The sequence below is a fragment of the Mus pahari genome, chromosome X (assembly GCF_900095145.1).
Source record: "Mus pahari chromosome X, PAHARI_EIJ_v1.1, whole genome shotgun sequence".
Lineage (NCBI taxonomy): Eukaryota > Metazoa > Chordata > Mammalia > Rodentia > Muridae > Mus > Mus pahari.
Window position 1 is genome coordinate 63,713,770 of NC_034613.1, and position 20,883 is coordinate 63,734,652.

At 39.5% G+C, this 20,883-nt stretch overlaps 1 protein-coding gene across 1 annotated transcript in view; it reads right to left on the minus strand.

Moving 5' to 3' along the window:
* Positions 1 to 8,218, minus strand: part of Mpp1 (membrane palmitoylated protein 1) — a 23,030-nt gene extending 14,812 nt beyond the window's left edge. The window contains exons 1-4 of the mRNA XM_021187982.2: positions 7,923 to 8,218; positions 2,877 to 3,020; positions 2,499 to 2,577; positions 1,040 to 1,125 (exon numbers count right to left, since the gene is read on the minus strand). Of these exons, the coding sequence (XP_021043641.1) occupies positions 1,040 to 1,125; positions 2,499 to 2,577; positions 2,877 to 3,020; positions 7,923 to 8,024 (411 nt within the window). The 5' untranslated portion in view covers positions 8,025 to 8,218. The remainder of the gene's footprint in view (positions 1 to 1,039; positions 1,126 to 2,498; positions 2,578 to 2,876; positions 3,021 to 7,922) is intronic.
* Positions 8,219 to 20,883: the final 12,665 nt, after the last annotated feature.

A 20,883-nucleotide genomic window follows, 5' to 3' on the forward strand; every position in this document is an offset into this window, starting at 1 on the left:
AGATACTCCAGAAGAGGGAGTCAGATCTTGTTAAGGATGGTTGTGAGCCACCATGTGGTTGCTGGGATTTGAACTCAGGACCTTTGGAAGAGCAGTCGGGTGCTCTTACCTGCTGAGCCATCTCACCAGCCCCTGGTCAGTAGTTTTTTGTTTCTTTTGCCCAGTTTCCTATTTGGTTTTGTTTTTAAAATGAAATTTAGAATTCCCTAGAATTATTAGCTCTTCTCTGATGTACTATCTTTTTAGCTTATGCTCATTTGCAAGTAGTCCAATGTCAGAGGCCCACTTTAAGGGCCGAATTTCTGGCATCACTCCTGGTACTGTGATAGTGCTGGGAAACCCAGTAATAATTAGGTAGCATATTTAAAAAGGGAGTTTGAAAAGTTTCATGAAGGACATATTCACACAGGTATACATATCCTCAGGAAGAATTCTCTCCCTTGTTGGATCTTTCGAGGATGCCCACACCTGTGTGAAATTGGTACCTACAGGAGCAGGTTTGTCGAGTAAGAGTAAGCACATAAATACCTTTACTAACTTCTTGTTGAATCTACTGAAGCCCAACTTATATAGAAACTAAAACCAGCCTACTGACACTTAAGAGAAAGTTAAGAAAGATGGCAAAGTATCAGGAGGGGCAAACAGAAAGGCAGCATAAACACCAAGCAGAATCCACAGAGTGGATTCTGAGACTACAGACTGAGAGAAACTAATCCACCTTCTCAAAGCCATACAGTAAGAATAAAGTAAAGCAGGGATTCAGAAATACCAATATACACCACAATCTCCAGATACTCAGGGGAATTTATTTGTTATTTTATGAGATTGATGCTCTCAAGTTACTGACCCTGCTTTGCAGTTTTAGTAAATGAAAGCAGAGAAATACCATTTCTTAGAATATCAGAGGATCAGAAGTGATAAACACCCTCTCAATAAGATAACCATGCTTTTGCAGAGAAATGAGATACAGTGGCACCAGTGCCCATATATCTTTCATGAACATAGAAGACAGTATTTGTCTCGTGCAGAGAATACCCACCATTGCCTTCTGCAACTGATCTACTGAGTGATTAGTCACATTTGTGCCATTGATTTCTAGGATCTCATCCCCAACATGAAGGGAGCCTGTCATTAAACAAACAAACAAAAAACTCAATGCATAAAAGAATAAAAAGTCAAACAAGAGCTGTTAGTATAGCTCAAGAATACCACACAACCAAACCAGAATTTAAAGCATTTTATAAAATAGATAAAATTCAAATATTAGAAGTATCCAACCAGGAGTGATAAAAAATTTGGTTCTGAATTTATCTAGCACAGTTCAATACTGCCCCATCCTTTTTTATTTCATTCATCCAAAAGCTGTCTGTGTAAAAGCATCTCATCCTTGAATTCCTGGAATTAGAATAGCTGCCAACCCCAGGAGACTTGGACACACATGTACACATTAAAAAGAATAACAAAGTCAGGGAAAAAGATCTCAGTACTCCCCATTATTCAGTGAGTTCAATGTTTCTTTGTTAAACACATGTTCTTAGATGGTTAGTCAATGTTAAAATTCTATGTGAATGATGGCTACCAAATTCATGTCATGTTAACCCTGGATGAATAAAAACATAGTTAAACATAAAAAGGTAGGACATAATGAGGAAGGAGACTCACTGGAGTAGCCATAACCCCCAACATTGGGAATAGTTTCTAGTTTCTAATACCATATAGATTATTACCAGCTGCTGAAAATGTTAAATTTTAATTTATTATTCTGTTCTCTCATTGCTCCCTAAATTATATTTTAGTAAATGATATATCTGAAAATTGTTAGCACGCTGACATTAGAGAAATACAATAATTAATTATACCTACTTAAATTTGGTTTTCTCATTCAAGCTTTTAGCTTCAGGAGGGTAGAGATACGGCTTTTCTTTACTTATGTAATGGGTACATGTAGTAATGATTCACTTAATAACGAAAAAGGAAAGTTTATATGAGAAGGTGCAGAGGAGCTGGGCAGTGGTGGTGTATGACTTTAATCCTGGCACTTAGGAGGCAGAGAGAGGCATATCTCTTTGAGTTTGAGGCCAGCTTGGTCTCAACAAAGAAATCCTATCTCAGGGGATTGGGGTGGGAAAGGTTCAGAATTCATACTAAAATCTTACCATGCAATTTTCTAGAGTCAGGTGGTTTTGTTTGTTTGGTTTTTTTTGAGACAGGGTTTCTCTGTGTAGCCTTGGCTGTCCTGTAACTAGCTTTGTAGGCTAGGCTGGCCTCGAACTCAGAGATCTGCCTCCCTCTGGTTCCTGAATTTTGGGATTAGGGCATGCACCTCCATGCCTGGTTTAAAGAGTTAATTTTTAAGCCAAGGAATCTCTTGGCACTCTCATGAAAATGCTATCAGTTTGTAGGATTATAAGTTCCTTGTCCCAAACCACTGAACAGAGAGTAAATAATTAATCCCAGGGTAAAATTAGACTTAGGACCCCTCCTCCTGGCCAGAGTACCTTGTCTATGAATCATGCCACCATGGAGAATTCTGGCCACAGTACATGACTGTTTTTCATTCAGCTTCAAAGTGATTCCCTGGAATAAAGGCAATGAAAAAGTAAACTTTGTTTTAAGTTAAGCCCTTTCTGAGGACATCTTTAAAGCATCTTAAGGAAATTTTGCAGGGAAAACCATTTCCATCTATATCATGGGCAGTTCTCAAGTAGAAAAAGCAGGGAGCTTGCTCTGAAAGGAGCTTGAAATGGGGACAAAGAAACACGGCAGTGAAGTTGTCAGTTTGTACAATTCCATGAGTGGCCTTTGGCATATATTTTTATGGCCCAATGACTTTATCAGTAGAGTGTAAGTGATAAAGGGCAATATGACGAGATTACCATGGGCTCTTCTGTGATCTTCTCAAATTGTATGAGACGAACTCTCCGTGCCTCCTGCCCTTTGGCATGGACAGGGCTACCTGGAGCAGTGGACCCATTGGTGTACATGTCCTCAGTGGCAACATTTGACTGGTTCAATGAAGTCTGTCAAGTAAAAACAGATTAATGGATAAAATAAGCAGTAAAACCCCATGGTTAATCAACAATCTGTAATTAGAATCCAAAAAGCTTCTAGAATATAAAAAATAGAATATTAAAAAAAACAGTTATTTTATAAGGTTGTCATCTACTCTCATTAGAATTCATGTGAAGCTGTTTGTAAACATTCCTTATTCAATTTAATACACACATTTTACAAGGTCATTGCAGATAAAGGAATGATTTTCATTAAAAATATTCTGAAGGATTAAGAGATAGCTCATTAACATCATTGGCAATTCTTTGCGAGAACTTGGGTTCAATTTTCAGCACTCACATGGCAGCTCACAACTGTAACTTAAAAGTTTGGAGGTTGGAGAGAGGGCACAGCGGTTAAGAGCACTGACTGCTCTTCTGAAGGTCCTGAGTTCAAATCTCAGCAACCACATGGTGGCTCACAACCATCTGTAATGAGATCTGACGCCCTCTTCTGGTGTGTCTGAAGATAGCTATAGTGTACTTACATATAATAATAAATAAATCTTTGGTCCAGAGAGAGCAGAGGTCCTGAGTTCAATTCTCAGCAACTACATGATGGTTCACAACCATCTGTACAGATACAGTGTACTCATATACATAAAATAAATAATAAAATAAAATAAAAACTTAAAGTTTGGACTATTTGAGGACAATATGAAGACATCTTGCCTTTATTATTCACAAATGTTTTTGCGTAAAATAATAAATCAAAACCTACACAGCAAGCCAGAGGAGGAAAAACTAGTGTGAGTTTGGTATTTGGGTACAAACTGAAAATGGAGAGCAGCTATATACTATCCACATACAGGGACACTGGGGAGATGTAGAAGGTCTTCTCAATAGGCAGAGCTGTGAAAAATATATCTTGCCAATTAATTTTTCTGGAGGAAAGAAGAGTCTTGAGTAGGAATACCTCCTCCCCATAGGCACAGAAGGGTGGGAAAATGACAGACAAGGAGATCTGGCCTAGAAACTTACGGAGAGAAATGTCTTATAACATAGGTGTGCTTTCCACAAAGACCTCTTAATTTACTGCTTCTTTTCTAACTGAAAAAGCAATGAGGACTGGCATAGTGTCACTTACTGTGTAACTTCCAGAAGAGGAAGTGTTGAGAAATTGTCTTGTTTAGCAGCTAAAATGTCCCAAAACTCATATGACCATCACATGACATTTATGTTGTAACAAAAATGTTAAAAAGGGGTTGTAATTTGAAAATTAACTTAGAATACCTGGCAACACAGAACTTCACACAATTCCCAGGTACTCTACCACAAACAATTCAATGACACTTCAGTCACTGCATGGGAAGACACCATGTAGCAATGATAAGGAAGCTCTGAGGTAATTTTGAAACCATCTGTTCATGTGGAAAATAAAACAATTTGAAGACAATTATGCTAGTTTCACCATAAATAGTGAAAAAATTAATATATTCACATTTACTTTGAATACACAAATAATGTCTGGAAGGAACAGTGGTTGTTTCTAAGAAGGGGGAAATTGGTTGGCTACAAGACAGAGTGAAAAGGAAATTGCCTTCACGGGCTAAGTTTACTCACCATATCTTCCAAATTGTACACTATGTGTTCAAATACTTTAAGAAAAATAATTTAGCAAAAAAGAAATTAAACAGAACTTAAAAACTTGGGACACATTTTTTTTGGGGGGGGGGAGTTGAGACAGGTTTCTCTGTGTAGTCCTGGCTGTCCTGAAACTCACTCTGTAGACCAGGCTGGCCTTGAACTCAGAAACCTACCTGCCTCTGCCTCCTAAGTGCTGGGATTAAAGCTGTGTGCCACCACTGCCCAGTGGGGCACACTTCTTAAGAAAAAAACCCACTGTCTGGGATAGATTCCTGGCTCTTTTACTAATGGCTGGTAACTTTGGATTCTTAACCTTCTTGCATTTGTGTTTCTTCAATTGTAAAAATGAGGATGGTAACTTAAGGACTTTACTGGGTTTCGAGCTTAACATAACTTAGAAGCACTGGGTAAATGTGAGCTATGGTTACTATGTTGCTGTACAGCTCTCTGTTGGGAGTGATGACATAACAACAATACCAAAAGAAGCCACTCAAGAAAATGCTCAGCATTCAAATCCTCATGTATCCCTTCATTTTTATGTCACAACGATTACTTTCTATTCAGAAAAATGAAAAAATGGAGCTGCTCGAGTTTCAGTTGGAAGAAGCCTGTGTATGTGTCCAGGGTGTACTATGCAGATAAAGCAAATCAGCCAAAGACCTTTAACCATGTTGCCTTTGGATTGAGAGATGTATTTAGTGCCTGACAAACAAAGCTCTAGTTAATATATGATTTTAAGACAATACCTGCCAGAAAAATCCTGATTCTTGAGCCCTCCTGTCTCTCCAGTTTTTATCATTTAGATAAATAGTTCTAATCTCTATACTTACTTGGGGAATTGTTGGTTTTCTCATAGCTTTTCTAACTTTTTTGTTGTAGTTTTTTCTACTTACAAAGTGAAACAGATGTGCATGTGAAGAGTGGGTACTTGTGATTCAGTCAGGGGCTACACAAGGCTGGCAGATAATAAGGAATTCCTAGCCCTTCTGTATTTAGAGTCATTCATTTCCTTGGACTAGGCATTCTAAGTTCACCATGTGGAAGCAGTTGGCAATGAGCCTAACAGTAGGCTGAACAAATGTTTGTTAATTCCTGTGCTCAGTAGTTCACTGTCATTTTTTCTGAAGCCAATTGGTTTAAATGAGAAAGTCAACTATAGTTGCCCCTGCTCTATTCACCCCCACTACCCCTGCCCCCACTCCTGCCAATTTTTTCAATCTATTTTTTTATTTCAACTTCCTTTGAGAAACTGTCTCTGTCTCTGCCCTTTGAACTGTGCTGCAGATGTTTCCTCTCAAGGAGGTGTAGGGGGTTGTGAAGCACTGTGGAGTGTCCAGCATTGCTGAAACCTGCACTTTGTAGAATCTAGGATTTAAGGGGCAAACAGGATTACAGGCAAAACAGAACAGCCTGTACAGAGATACCAAGGTTCAATGCCTGTACAATAGCAGAAAACAAGTCTTGGTTGAGTCAGTAGGGAGCATGGTCAGTGAGTCTGCTCCTGATTATCATTCTACCAGAGAAAAAGCTCCTTCTTAGGTTTGGTTGTGCCATTTGAAGAGGATATTTCCATTCAAGGTCTGTGTTTTCAGAGAATTTAAACTAAAAAAATAAAGTACTATTTTCAAATTATTTAGTCTTTGCCCCAGTTTTCTCAGTATCTAGTATAGTCTGCTAGTTTTCTTCATTTTCTGTCCTTCACTTCTAGGATATTTATGATTTTATTTTTCAAAACCAGAAAGACCTAGATACCTTACAGATAGGAATCTGGTTTTATTGTGGCCACAGTGGACTAAGTAGATTAGAATTTTATCACATTAAATTTTACTCTTTGCACTTTATTTGCTCACCTTAAATAAGACACTGAACTAGAACATCAGGAATAGATGTTTCCTTCAGCAGTCATGACACTTTGGAGGGAGGTCTGATAATTTCTTGCTGTAAAAAATAAATCCATCTAGTTGTGACACTAAAAATGTCCTGAAGTCTGACATGTTAGCCCATGCCTATAGTGCCTATGAACTCAGGAGACTGAGGCAGGAGAAGTGCCAGGAATTCAAGGCCAGTTGGGGCAACTGAGTAAGCTACAAGGTAGCCTGAGCTAGTGTGAGACCATGTCTCAAAACAAGAAACAAACAGATAAACAAAAACAGCAAAAAGTCCTCCTACTTGCCAGCAGGAGAGATAAAAGTTGCTGACATTTAATTGGTGCACAGTTTCTTCCCCTAAGCAGTGAGTTGCTCTGTCAGTGTTACTAAAAGAGGACTTTGGGTGTGGAGCATAGAAAGGCAAGATTAAATAACCATACTTCCAAAACTGGCTTGGGGAGGGGAAATGACACCAGAGATAGGGAAAAGGAAGCAGAGCTCCAGAATTGGGGAACCAGAATACAACTGTCATAATATGGATATTTTTCTCTTATCAATTCTTCACTTTTTCTTTTTTTCCCTTTATCAAAAAAAAAAAAAGTGATCAAAACACATAATACTACCATTCCTGCAAAGGTTTCTGGATTTATTTTCCTCAGTTTTATCTAGTATCATCTTTGAACATTTTGTGTAAGTAATGTATGTTGTTTAATAGCTGTACCTTCCTATCACAAAGCCATCTTTGCTGTTTCACAAGCAGCATCATAAATCTCCCAGAAGAAGGGACTAGGGAGCACAGGGAACAGGGTCGTAGGTGAATGGGGAGGGGGAGACAAGTTACATAGAATATAATCACAACCACCTCTGGAGGCCTGACATATTAGATTAATAACTATTTACTGTCTAACACTAGAATATGAATGCTACCTTAGTTTACAGCGTAGCACAAGGAGACCTGCTGAAATGAAATGCAGAGGGAAATGTGTGAGCTTTTTAGAGCACGAAGTTGGTTTTCACAACCATGTCTGTGAAACAACACAAATGCTCAATAACAACCAGACAGATCTACTATTGGATGTGTTCCTTAAAGTCTTATTTTCCTTCTTCAAGTCTGTTAGTAGACTTTCATCCATGAGCAAGTTTTCTTTGACCTTAAGTATTCATTTAGTCCTGGCCTGCCTCTCGGGATTTTTACCTAGGAGGGCTGCTCCAGGCAACTATCCACCACACCCAGATCTCAGCAGGAATCCGGTCCAGTGCTAAGGCCTCCACCCTGGGGGCAGGACACCCAAGATCTGGCCATCCGGGGACAGAGCGCTTGGGAACAAGGCCATGGATAGGAAAAATCCTTAGCAGATGGAAAGGCCTGGAGCCTAGACCCCACCCGAACCCAGAGGACCCCAGGGGTCCCGCTAACCTCAGGTCGGTTACGCTTCTGTAGTAAGTGCTCCAGGTAGAGGTCCGAAAGTGCGGTGCGCATGCTGTTCCCTCCCTCGCCTTCACTCGACTTGAGCGTCATCTCTCAGGAGCAGGGACAAACAGAAGCAGTAGCTGCAGAGCTTTGAGCCCACAGGAATCGCAAATCGGGGAACTGCGGCCTGTTCAGAGAAGAGCTAGACCAAGGCGGCGGAGGAGGCAGTGATCAAGAGCTGCACTAAGAGAGCCAGGAGGGCCAAACAGAGCAGTACCCACGCTCCGCCTACTCTCCACCCTGGCCCGCCCCTAAGCCCACCCACGCCTTGGCCTTCCTTGTGCTTAGCTATTGGAGAAGGCGCAGTTTAGCGTTGCTTGAAAGCTCCACTCTAGCCACGCCTCTGCGGGCCCTGCCGCGTTGCGCAGCCTGCATCTCGAAAAGATAGAATTCCAAGACAGGAGCTTTCATCTCTCTCTTACTCGCAAGACCTGTGAACTACCGAAGCGGATCCCAAAATGTCCAGCTACTGCAACTGCAGCTCTTTTACCACCCACGAGTTGCAACTAGCAGGCCTCCTGGTTCCTAGCTGAGTGAACTTTACATCCAGATTGCTCCTGACATCTGGAATCAACCAGCTACCTTGAAGAATGTAGGGGCTCTTAAATCAGTGGTCCCAAGGCCAATGCACCTTTCCAGGTTTAGACTTGTGAAAGTGTGCTGCTGGTACCATCATTTACATTGGTATATGCTATTCAGTGAGGAAAGATGGGACTACCCTCAAGAGCAAACTGGTTTTATTTACCTTAGGCCAGATCTCCTGTTGTTAATGCCACACAATTTCTAGGAATCAGCAGAAGCAAATGAAACAAATAATCTTCAAGAATTGGAGTAACTGCCCTAAACTTCCAAATGGTCTGGAGACTAATGAAAGACTTTCTGAACAAAATGAATGTTTACTGGGTTTAAAGGCTCCTTGGGAATCCTGTCCTAAAACTCAGAGCTTATATGATTGATAACTTACACTCTCCCCTGTCCCTAGAAGAATTACTTTTAGGTGGAGAGAGAGGAAAAGAAAAGAGAAGAGAAAAGGGGAGGAGAGAAGGGCAAAGGAGGAGAGCTTGGTATGGAGGAAGAGAATATGCTGAGCAATGTTACAGAATAGACAACTATGTAACACCTCTGTGCACACATACAAAGGTACTCAATAATAAAAACAGCCAGGTGACTAAATAAGGCCTTTCATTAACTAACAGTGAACTGGAAAAGATGAAATTGGAACCTTGCTTTACGTGATACACAATGAAGATGAACCTCAATTGGCTGACTGCTTAGCTAGCATGCAAAATCCCTGGGTTCAACTCTCAGTAATGCACACACTATTCGTGATAGTGTGTGCCTATAATCCTAGCATTTTGGGGGGTGGAGTTAATAAGATCAGAAGTTCAAAGTCATTCTCAGTCACTCAGTAAGTTTGAGGGCAACCTAGAATACATAAGGCCTTGTCTCAAAACAAAAGTAATAAATACATAAGAAAAAGAACTTTTAAAAATCAGAATATTTTATTCCACTTAAATATATGGATGTGGGAGAGTATATATTTTTGAGATAAATGTAATTATATATTTTTATAACATGACACATCATCAAGTCTTTTTATTCTTTTTATCATATTTGTTATTGTATTTATTCAATTGGTATCTCGATTACTATCCCCTCCCAGTCACCCCCTCCTACAATTCTTTATCCCATCCCCCCTTCTCCCCTGAGTAGATGGGGGTCCCCTGGGTATTCACCCACTCTGATACATCAAGTCTCTGTGAAGCTAGGTGCATCCTCTCCCACTGAGGCCAGCCAGATAAGGCAGCCCAGCTAGAAGAGTATACCCCATGTACAGGCAACAGCTTTTGGGGTAGCTCCTGCTCCAGTTGTTCAGAAGAAAAAGAACTTTTTTTAAAAAACAAAAGAGAACTAGACATAGTGGCACATACCTGTAATCCCAGTACTTGGATGGTAGATACTGGAGAATCTTGAGTTTAAATTCAGCTTCTGCTACAAGGTGAATTTGAATCTAACTTGAGCTACACCAAACACTTTCTCAGAAACAAACAATCTCCAAACTATGAGAGAATGGGAAGACGACTCACTGGTTAGGACAACTTACTGTTCAAGCATGAAGACCTGAATTTAAATTCCCAGCAACCACTTAAAAAGCTGGTCATGGCCAAACATGCTCGTAACCCCAGAGCTATGAAGAAAAATAAGAGGATCTGTTGGCTGTCAGCATAGCTCCAGAGTCAGGAAAGGAAAATAAGGTGAAGAGTGATAGAGAAGAACACATAAGGTCAACCTTCAATTTCTATATATGCATGGGGTTTGTGAATCTATACATATGTAAGTGTATACACCTTTCTATGTATCTTTCACATATACATGTAGACACAAAAACCAATAAATATGACATTTCAATACATAAAAGCAAGAAAGGTTTCTATTATGAATGTATAAAGACATTGTATAGCTCTATCCTCTTAGCCAAACAGCCACCATCTTCATTAATTCATCTGTGTCTGCTAGCAAAAGATCATCATACTTGGGTTTGTTGACTGTTAACCTACTCTTATAGAAGGAGAGCATGTGGGAGGCTGTAGGATTCTCACTTGCATATTCAGCCATTTCTGTCAATCAGTTGTAAATAATTTTGTTCTAATTGTTCTGGGTCTTGGGAGAAACTAGAGTGTATAGACTGAGGAAGGTTAACATAATGAAACTCCATCTGTGTGGCTACAGGGAAGCCATCATCCATGTTGGGGTAAAGGCTTTCCAGAGGAACTGCTTTGCTTTAATCAGTGACTTGTCACCAATGCTCTGTAAGTAAGCTCAATAAACTCATTGGTTTTCCAGGAGAACTTCCATAGACTACAACTTTGATTTGGCATTGATACCTTAGAAGGAATGGGGGTAGACACTTCATGGCAACAAAAGGATTACAAATTAACAAGAAAAACACAATCCAATAAAGAACTGGTCAAAAGACCTGAATAAATATATCACAATGGAGGAAACACAAAGAGTTAATGGTGGTTTAAATAAAAATTTCCCCTATAGGCTCATATACTTGAATTGTTAGTCACCAAGGAGTAGGATTAGAAGGATTAAAAGGTATGGCCTTGTTGGAGTAGGTGTGGCCTTGTTGGAGGAAGTATGTCACTGGGTTTGAGGTTTCAAAAACTCAAGACAGGCCCAGTGCCACTCTCCTTATCTCTGTTTACAGACCAGAATGTAGCTCTTAGCTATTGCTCCAGCATCTACCTGCATAGAGCCATGCTCCTTGTTATGATAATAATGGACTAAACCTCTGAAACTATAAGCAAACCACCAATTAAGTGTTTTCTTTTATAAAAGTTGCCTTGGTCATGGTGTCTCTTCATAGAAATAGAACAGTGACTAAGGCAGCCAATATACATATGAAGATATGGACTGAATGCAAATTAAGATTATAATGAAGTGCTGTTGTACTTGCAAATAAAAATTAGCAATATTGACTTCTGGAGAACATGTGAATGCATACAATTTTTTTTGGAAAGATATTGTCTTGGTCACTCACTGTTCTACTGACTTTAATTAAAGAGACACCATGACCATGGCAGCTCTTATAAAAGAAAGCATTTAATTGGAGCTAGTTTAAAGTTTCAGAGGTTTAGTCCATTGTCATCATGATGGGGAGCATGGAGACATGCAGGTAAACATTGTGCTGGAGAAGGAGCTGAGAGCTCTACATCCAGATCCACNGGGAGCAGGAAGAAAGCAAGCCACTAGGCCTGACTTGGAATTTTAAACCTCAAAGCCCATTTCCAGTGACACACTACCTCCAATGAGGCTGTACCTACTCACCCTACCAACAAGGTTATACCTTCTAATTTCAAGTAGTGCCACTCCCTGATGACCAGGCACTCACATATATGAGCCTATGGGGACCATTCAATCCAGATATTCAAACACACTGATAATGTAGAATACAATTTAAGTCAAAAAAATGCATTGTTTTTATGAAAGAAAAAAAACAGATGATAGTTACATACTACAAAATTCACTCATTTAAAATGAACACAATCACTACTATAAAACTTACCTTCATCTATTCAGGATGTTGTAACAAAATATTATAAACAAATAGCTTATAAATGACATTAAATTTATTTTCCATAGTTACAGAGGATGGAAAGTCCATCAAGGTGCTAGCAGATCTGGTATCTGATGAGGATTCTTTCCACATAGGATTTCTTTGATTACTCATATGCTGGAAGAACAGACACAAACTTCCTGGGCCTCTTTTATAAGAAGATGACATTGAACACTTCTGTCCTACCAACCTTTTTGATTTATGCCTATTTTCTTCTCTCCTTTTCATCACAAAGTTAATTGGAAAGCTTCTTTGAATGTAGCATAGTACTGTGATGTGAGCAATGAGATATATTATTCATGCAGGCAGATCTCTGAGAGTTTGAAGACAGTCTGGTCTACAAGTAAGTTCTAGATCAGTCAGAACTATGTAGAGAGACCCTTTCTCAAAAGTCTACAGATAAATTATAAACAATAATAAACTACTATTAAGGCTGCTGGCACCCCATTTGTGTGTGTGTGTGTGTGTGTGTGTGTGTGTGTATAAAGAATGCACCATTTTAGCCAGGCACAGTGGCATATGCCTTTAATTCCAGCACTTAGGAGGCTGAGGCAGGCAGATCTCTATGTGTTCAAGGCCAGCCTGGTCTATATAGTGAGTTCCAGGACAGCCACAGTGAGACCCCATCTTAAAACAAAACGAAACAAAACAAAACAAAGCAAAACAAAGCAAAACAAATCAAAGAAAGGAAGCAAGAAAGAAAGAAAAGAAAAGAAAAGAAAAGAAAAGAAAAGAAAAGAAAAGAAAAGAGAAGAGAGAAAAAAATCCATACCATTTTATTGGGCTAAAAAGATTACAAATGCTTGTTGCTCTTTCAGAAGACCTGAGTTCAGTTCTAGTACCCACATAGGGTGGCTCACAAGTGCCTGCAACTCCAGACCCAGGGGATCAACATTTTCTGTACTCTGAACACACACACACACACACACACACACACACACACACACACACACACGTCTAAAACAATTCTAAAAAAAAACCCTTACCCTCATTTTGATATCTAAAACAATCAAGTGTCAAGGGATTAATAAACTATATACATGTCCTTCATGGAGAGAACTGTAACATTCTACAGATTTAAAGAAGAGTTATGAATAAAGACATAATTTATGTCCATTATTTAGAAGACTCCATTGCTTTAAGTTGTCAGATCTCTCGAATCCCTTCTATAGATTTAATGCAATCCTTGAAAGTTTATGAAATTTACAAATTTATTTTTGATATGTATGAGGATGTAATAAAACAAGAATAGCAAAAGTAACTAGGCCATGGTGGCACATCTTTGGAATCCCAGCACTCAGGAGACTGAGAAAGGAGGATTTTCACAAATTCAATATCAGCTTAAAATACATGGTGAGATTATCACATAAAATAAATTTTAAAAAAGAAGAGGAACTGAAGATATGTCTTAATGGTTAAGAGCACTTTCTGATCTTCCAGAAGACCTATATCCAATCACCAGACCCCACATGGTGAGTCACAACTAACTGTAACTCCTGTTCCAGGGGATGTGATGCCCTGTCCTCTTCTGGCTTCCAAGGGTACAAGACAAACCATAGTATGTATACATATATTCAGGCAAAGCACTCAAACACATAACACAAATAAATCTAAATAAAATTTAAATAAAAATAGAAAATAAAAAGAGGGAGTGGAGAAGGAGAAAGGAAAAAAATAGAGTAGAATAACCAGAGTACTGTAGAGAAACAAAGTTGGAGGACCAACCTTCCAGATTGCAATACCTTATTGTATGGCAATGAAAGTGGTTTAGGGGCTGGAGAGATGGCTCAGTGGATAAGAGCACTGACTGCTCTTCCAAAGGTCATGAGTTCAAATCCCAGCAACCACATGGTGGCTCACAACCATCTGTAATGAGATCTGACACCCTCTGCTGGTGTGTCTGAAGACAGCTACAGTGTACTTATGTATAACAATAAATAAATCTTAAAAAAAAAAGAAAGTGATTTAGGCATGCAAAGTGAGTCAATAATACAGGAGAGAAAGGAGACTGAAGACACATATTCAGACACTTGATAATATGGCCGAAGTGGCTTTGCACCAGTAGTTGGGAAAGGACAGTCTCATTGGGTAGTACTAGGCATATTAGTAACAGAAGCTGAGATTAATTAGAGGTAACACAAGTACTGAATCGACACTATTGTAGTTGGAAGAATTAAATACAGAGTGACTCCTTGAGCAAAAAATAGCTGATGTGCATCCTGGGGCAAAGGTGAGAATGGAAAAGTACTGGAAAGAGAGGTGGCTGAGTCAGAGCACATGACAGGTACTCATACAGCTGTCTTTCAACATTTCCATGATTTTTATGGTCAGCTGGCTTCAGTTCAAGGTATTCATTGTTCAGAATCTGCTTTTGCTCTTTGGAATTTATTGCTTCTTGGAATTTATGACAACTATTTGCTCCTCTTGATTCCTAGAATTGCCTTTAGGTACAGAAGTTCAGTTCAAAGTTGATAAAACTTTGAGAAAAACAGTACCTTAGAATTCCTTCTTGACTTTCCTGTAGAAATTTTATAAATACCAAAAGCAACAATTATCACATTAAAGGCTCATTAAAAGAAAAAAGATCACCAGGCATGGTGGCATGTGCCTTTAATTCCAGCACTCACAGGCAGAAGCAGATAGATCTCTGAATTCTAGGCCAGCCTGCTCCTCAGAATGAGTTCCAAGACAGCCAGGTTACACAGAGAAATCCTGCCTCAAAAAAAAAAAAAACAAATAAAAAAATAAATAAAAATTTAAAAATCACATCAAGAGTGAAAATCTAATCCTTACGTTAAAAACAATTCCCATATACATCATTGTGTGTGTGAGACACACACAAGATCTATATATCTTACAAAAGATTAGTATATAGATTATAAAAGGAGTTCAAACTGACCAATAAATGAAAACATTAATCTAAAAAAATTGGCAAGGGGATTGAGGAGATGACTCAGCAGTTACAAGCACTTGCTTTGAGAAGACTGAGACAGGCTAACTCCCTGCAGGCATCAAATTGACATTTCAGGAGACTAGGCCTAGATTTCTGTTTCCCAGAACTAGGCAAGTCCAGGCAAGTTAGTTACAGAAAACAACTCCAGGCCTCCAGCAGCTAATCAGTCACTGCCAGCCAAGCCATTAAAAGCTGGCCTGCCTGCCACCTGGCCTGAGGCAAGAACAATGGGCCAACAATAGTTTCCAGGCTTCCCTAACACCAGTTTCCAGCCCCCTAACCCCCAACAATGGTTCAAAAATGTCCTTAGATATATAGCCAACCAAGTAAGATAAAGGTCTCCTACCCCTCCCTAAAATTCCCCTAATGTTCTTTAAATTGAGTCTGAGAACTAACTTGGGTGTCTCCATATTGATAAACAAGCTAGATTTCTACAAAATAAAATACTCCTTACTTTTACATACCATTTGAATTCAGTGTATCATTCTTCAGTGAATCATAGACCCTTAAAGCTTCTTTTGCAGAGGACTAGGGTTCAATTCCAAGAACCCACATGGTAGCTCACAACCATCTGTAACTCCAGTTTCAGTGATCCTGACACCTTTTTCTGGCCCTTGCTGATATTGTACAAATGTGGTGCACAGACATACATGCAGGTAAAAGACCCATGCACATTAAATAAAAACAAATCTTAAAAAATGGAAAAATGCTGGGGAGGATATTGGGGGGAGAGGAAACCTCAAGGTAAAACTAGATACACTAAATCTCATAGAAGAGAAAGTGGGAAATAGCCTTGAACACATTGGTACAGGAGACAACTTCCTTCCTGAATAGAACACCAATGGCTCAGGCTCTAAGAATAACAACTGATAAATGGGACCTCATAGAACTACAAAGTTTCTGTAAGGCAAAGGACACTGTCAATAGGACAAAACAGCAACCTACAGATTGGGAAAAGATCTTTACCAACCCTATATCTGACAGAGGGATAATATCTAAAATATATAAATAACTCAAGAAGCTGGACACCAATAATCCAAATAACACAATTAAAAAATGGGGTACATGGGGGCAACAGCTGGATTTTAAATAAATAAAAATTATAAAAATGGGGTACAGAACTAAACAGATCATTCTCAAGAGGAATCTCAAATGGCTCTGAAGCACTTAAAGAAATGTTCAACATCCTTAGTCATCAGGGAAATGCAAGTCAAAATGACCATAAGATTCTACCTTACACAAATTAGAATGGCTAAGATAAAAAAACCAAAAAACTCAAATCAACAGCACATGCTGGCAAGGATGTAGAGAAAGGGGGAATACTCCTCCGTTGCTGGTGGGAGTGCAAACTTGTACAAACCACTCTGGAAATCAGTCTGGCAGTTCCTCAGAAAATTGGACATAGTTCTACTGGAAGATCCAGTAATACCACTCCTGGGCATATACCCAGAAGATGCTCCAACATGTAATATGGACACATGCTCCACTATGTTCATAGAAGCCTAATTCATAATAGCCAGAAACTGGAAACAACCCAGATGTCCCTCAACAGAGGAATGGATACAGAAAATGTGGTACATTTACACAGAGTCATATTCAGTTATTAAAAACAAGGACATCATACATTTTGTAGGCAAAGTATGGAACTAGAAAATATTCTGAGTGAGGTAACCCAGACCCAAAAGGACATGCATGGTATATACTAACTAATAAGTGGATATTAGCCATAAAATACAGGATACCCATGATACACCCCATAGACCCAAAGAAGTTAAATAAGAAGGAAAGCCCAAGCTAGGATGCCTGAATCTCACTTAGAAGGGGGAATGAATTTGTTATAGGAAGCAAAAGGAGGGAGAGAATAGGATAGGAGGGGGGTATGTCAGGATCAGGTGTGAGGAGAGACAGGAGAGAGGGCCAGAGGGCCAGGAAAATCTGCAGCTGGAGGGGGAGGAGAGGTGGGAGGCATCTTGAGGAGAGGCCAGAGACTTGGGATGGGAGAGGCTCCCAAAAGTTAACACAGGTGACCTTAGCTGAGACCAATAACAGTGGGGCTACAGAACCTAAAGAATCCATCTCCTGTAGCCAGGCAGGACTCCCAGTGGAGGAATAAGGACACCAACCAACCTACAAAACTTTTGATCCAAAATTTGTCCTAACTTCAATTAATGCAGGGACAAAGATGGAACAGAGACTGAGGAAATGGCCAAACAATGATTGGCCCAACTTGAGGCTCAATCCATGGGCAAAAACCAATCTCTGACACTTTTACTGATCTTCTGTTATGCTTGCAGACAGGAGCCTAGCATAAATGTCATCTGAGAGGGTCTACCTAGCCGCTGACTCAGACAGATGTAGAGATCCACAGCCAAATGCTGGATGGAAGTCCGGGGACTCTTATGGAAGAGCTGGGGAAGGATTGTGGACACTGAAGGGGACAGGAACTCCACAGGAAGACCAGAAGAGTCAACTAACCTGAACCCCTTGGAGCTCTCAGAGACTGAGCCACCAACCAAAGAACATATACAGACTGGACCGAGGTCCCCTACACATATGTAACAGATGCACAGCTTGGTCCCCCAACAACTGGAGTGGGGGCTGTCCCTAAATCTGTAGCCTGGATGTGGAATCCATTCCCCAATAGTGCTGCCTTGTCTGTCCTCAGTGGGAGAGGATGTGCCTAATCCTGCAGAGACTTGATGAGCCAGGATGGGGGGAATACCTGGGGGGAATCACCCTCTCAGAGGGGAAGGGCCGGGGAAGGGGAGGGAAAATGGAGGGGAAGAGGGGAGAGCTGTAAGGGGGGACTAGGAGGGGGCAGCATTTGGTATGGAAACAAATTGAAAAAATAATAAAAAATGAATAACCAAACTCATATTTTGTGTAATTAATATATCCTACTTCAAAAGAATTATTAAAAACTGGAGAGAGCAGGGCAGTCATGATGTATGCCTTTATTTTATTTTTTTTTTAAAGATTTATTTATTTATTATATGTACATACACTGTAGCTGTCTTCAGACACTCCATAAGAGGGCATCAGATCTCATTACGGATGGTTGTGAGCCACCATGTGGTTGCTGGGATTTGAACGCAGGACCTTCAGAAGAGCAGTCAGTGCTCTAACCTACTGAGCCATCTCACCAGCCCGATGTATGCCTTTAATCCCAGCACTTGGGAGGCAGAGGCAGATTACTGTGAGTTTGAGGCCAACCTGGTCTACAGAACAAGTTCCAGGACAGCCAGGACTACACAGAGAAACCTTGTCTCAAAAACAACAAACCCCAACCAACCAACCAACCAAACAAACAAACAAAAACTGGAAGAGCTAAATAGAGACAAATGGCACAATTAAATATACTTTTAGAGCCAGGAATTTCAGGCATTGTGGCATGTGCTTACAAACCTAGGCACCCAAGAAGCTGAAGAATGAAGATTATTTGGGTCTAAGTATTTGGGGCAGTCTGGCAATATAGTGAAATCTATCATCAAGGGGAAAAAACTGTGTGTAGGATCATCCCTGTATCTTCAGAAATCATGAGGCTGAGGCAGTGAATTGCTGTGAGTTCAAAGTCAACCTGGCATACATAGTAAGTTTTAGGCCAGCCAGAGCTACATAGCAGTATCTTGTCTCATACACAAAACAAAACACCAAGGAACTGACACAATATTATTTTTAAGATTTAAGAAATTGAGCTGGGTATAGTGGTATACACCTTTAATCCCAGCACTTGGAAGGCAGAGGCAGGTTGATCTTTGTGAGCTCCAGTCCAGTCTGGACTACATAGTGAGTTGTGGGCCCAACTAAGGCATATAGTGGGACACTAGCCCCAAATTATTTTATTTTAATGAAAAATTATTTTATTTGTACGGTGGTTTACCTGAATGTATGTCTGTATACCACATGCATGTCTGGTGCCCATAGAAGCCAGAAGAGTACGGTATCAGATATCCTAGAACTGAAGTTACAGGCAGTTGGGAGCCATCATGTAGGTGGTGTGAACTGAACCCAGCTCATCTGAAGAATAGAAAGTGCTCTCTTAACATCTGAACCATCTCTCCAGTCTAAAATAACACAATCTTAATCTCTCTTTCAACAGAGAGGGTCTCACTATGTAGTTCTGGCTGACCTGGAACTCACTCTGTAGACCAAACTGTCATCTAACTCAAAGATTCACCTGCTTCTGCCTGCCTAGTGCTGGAATTAAAGCTGTGCACCAACAAGCCCAGCTAAAATAACATAGTCTTAAGGACACTTTATGGAGAGCCGAGGGCCTAATTTGCAAATAGGTACAACCAGTTTGTTGGATAATATTTTAAAACTTTAATATGATCATGGAATATAACCTAACAATTCTACTTTTAGCAATTTATGTTAAGAAACATAAAATTTAGAGTGTATTGATGTACAAAATCCTCTAATAATAATATCCAGGGCTAGTATTACCTACTCAGAACAGTGCCTGGTTTACAGAAAATATTTAATACACATTCCTGGAATGAATGCTTTTAAACTCAACAGAAAAAAAGGAAGAGAAAATTATTTTTCAAACTATTATTTGCATTGCATTTATAATACCAAATATATAGAAAACCTTAAATACTATATTTGTATAGTTAAACTACATGTTATAGTCTCTATGCTAAAAAAATCAGTTTATAAAATATTCCTTATTTTATACTTTGTTAAAGTTTTTATTAGTCTATCAAAGGTTCTTAGAATTTGGAGAGCAAAGAAACATATTTTCATGTGATTAATCCAGCACCTCATAAACCTAATTGATGAGAGTCCTGTTTTTTCATGACATTTATTTAAACAGACCTATTGTTTTATAGACTTTGAGAAATAAGTAATATGTACATGATATAAATCTCAAAAGGAATGTTGTGGTTTGAAAGAAAATGCCCCCCCCATTAGGTTGGAGAGATGGCTCAGTGGTTAAGGGCACTGATTGCTCTTCCAGAGGTCCTGAGTTCAATTCCCAGCAACCACATGGTGGCTCACAACCATCTGTAATAGGATCAGATGTCCTCTTCTGGTGTGTCTGAAGACAGCTACAGTGTACTTATGCATATAAATAAATAAATACGTAAATAAATATTTTTTTAAAAAGACATACATTCAGTGTTGTTTGTTGTAAAGCTTCACTCATGGTGGTAAAATACTAGAAGCAAGGCCAGAAGGATGGCTTGTTGCCAAGTCTCATGGCCTGATTTCAATCTCTGGGACCCACATAGTGGAAGGAAAGAAGAGATTCCTGCAAGTTGTCCTTTGACCTCCACATACAAGCCGTGACACACATGCCGTTGTTCCAAATATTAAAAATTAGAAAAAAAGAAAATGGCCCCCATAGACTCATAGGGAGTGGCACTATTATTAGATGTGGCCTTGTTAGAAGAAGTGTGTCACTGTAGGGGTGGGCTTTGAGGTTTCAGATGCTCAAGTCAGGCACAGAGTCTCTCTTGCTTCTTGCTGCCTTCAGATCCAGATATAGAATTCTTGGATCCTTCTCTAGCAACATGTCTGTATCCATGTCTGATGTGCTTCCTGCCATAGTGATAATGGACTAAACCTCTTAACTTGTAAGCTGGGCCCAATTAAATATTTTACCCTAATTAGAGTTGCCTTGGTCATGATGTCTCTCCACAGCAATAGAAACTCTAAGACAAGGAGATACATGAAATTGTTAACAGCATATATTTCTAGATATATAATTCTGAATAGCTTTTTTTTCTGATTTTTCCAAAAAATCTTTCTAATAAATATTACTTTTGTAATCAAATCTGTAGTAAAGCTATTTATGTTTTTATTATGTACCTTTCAAAAGGAAA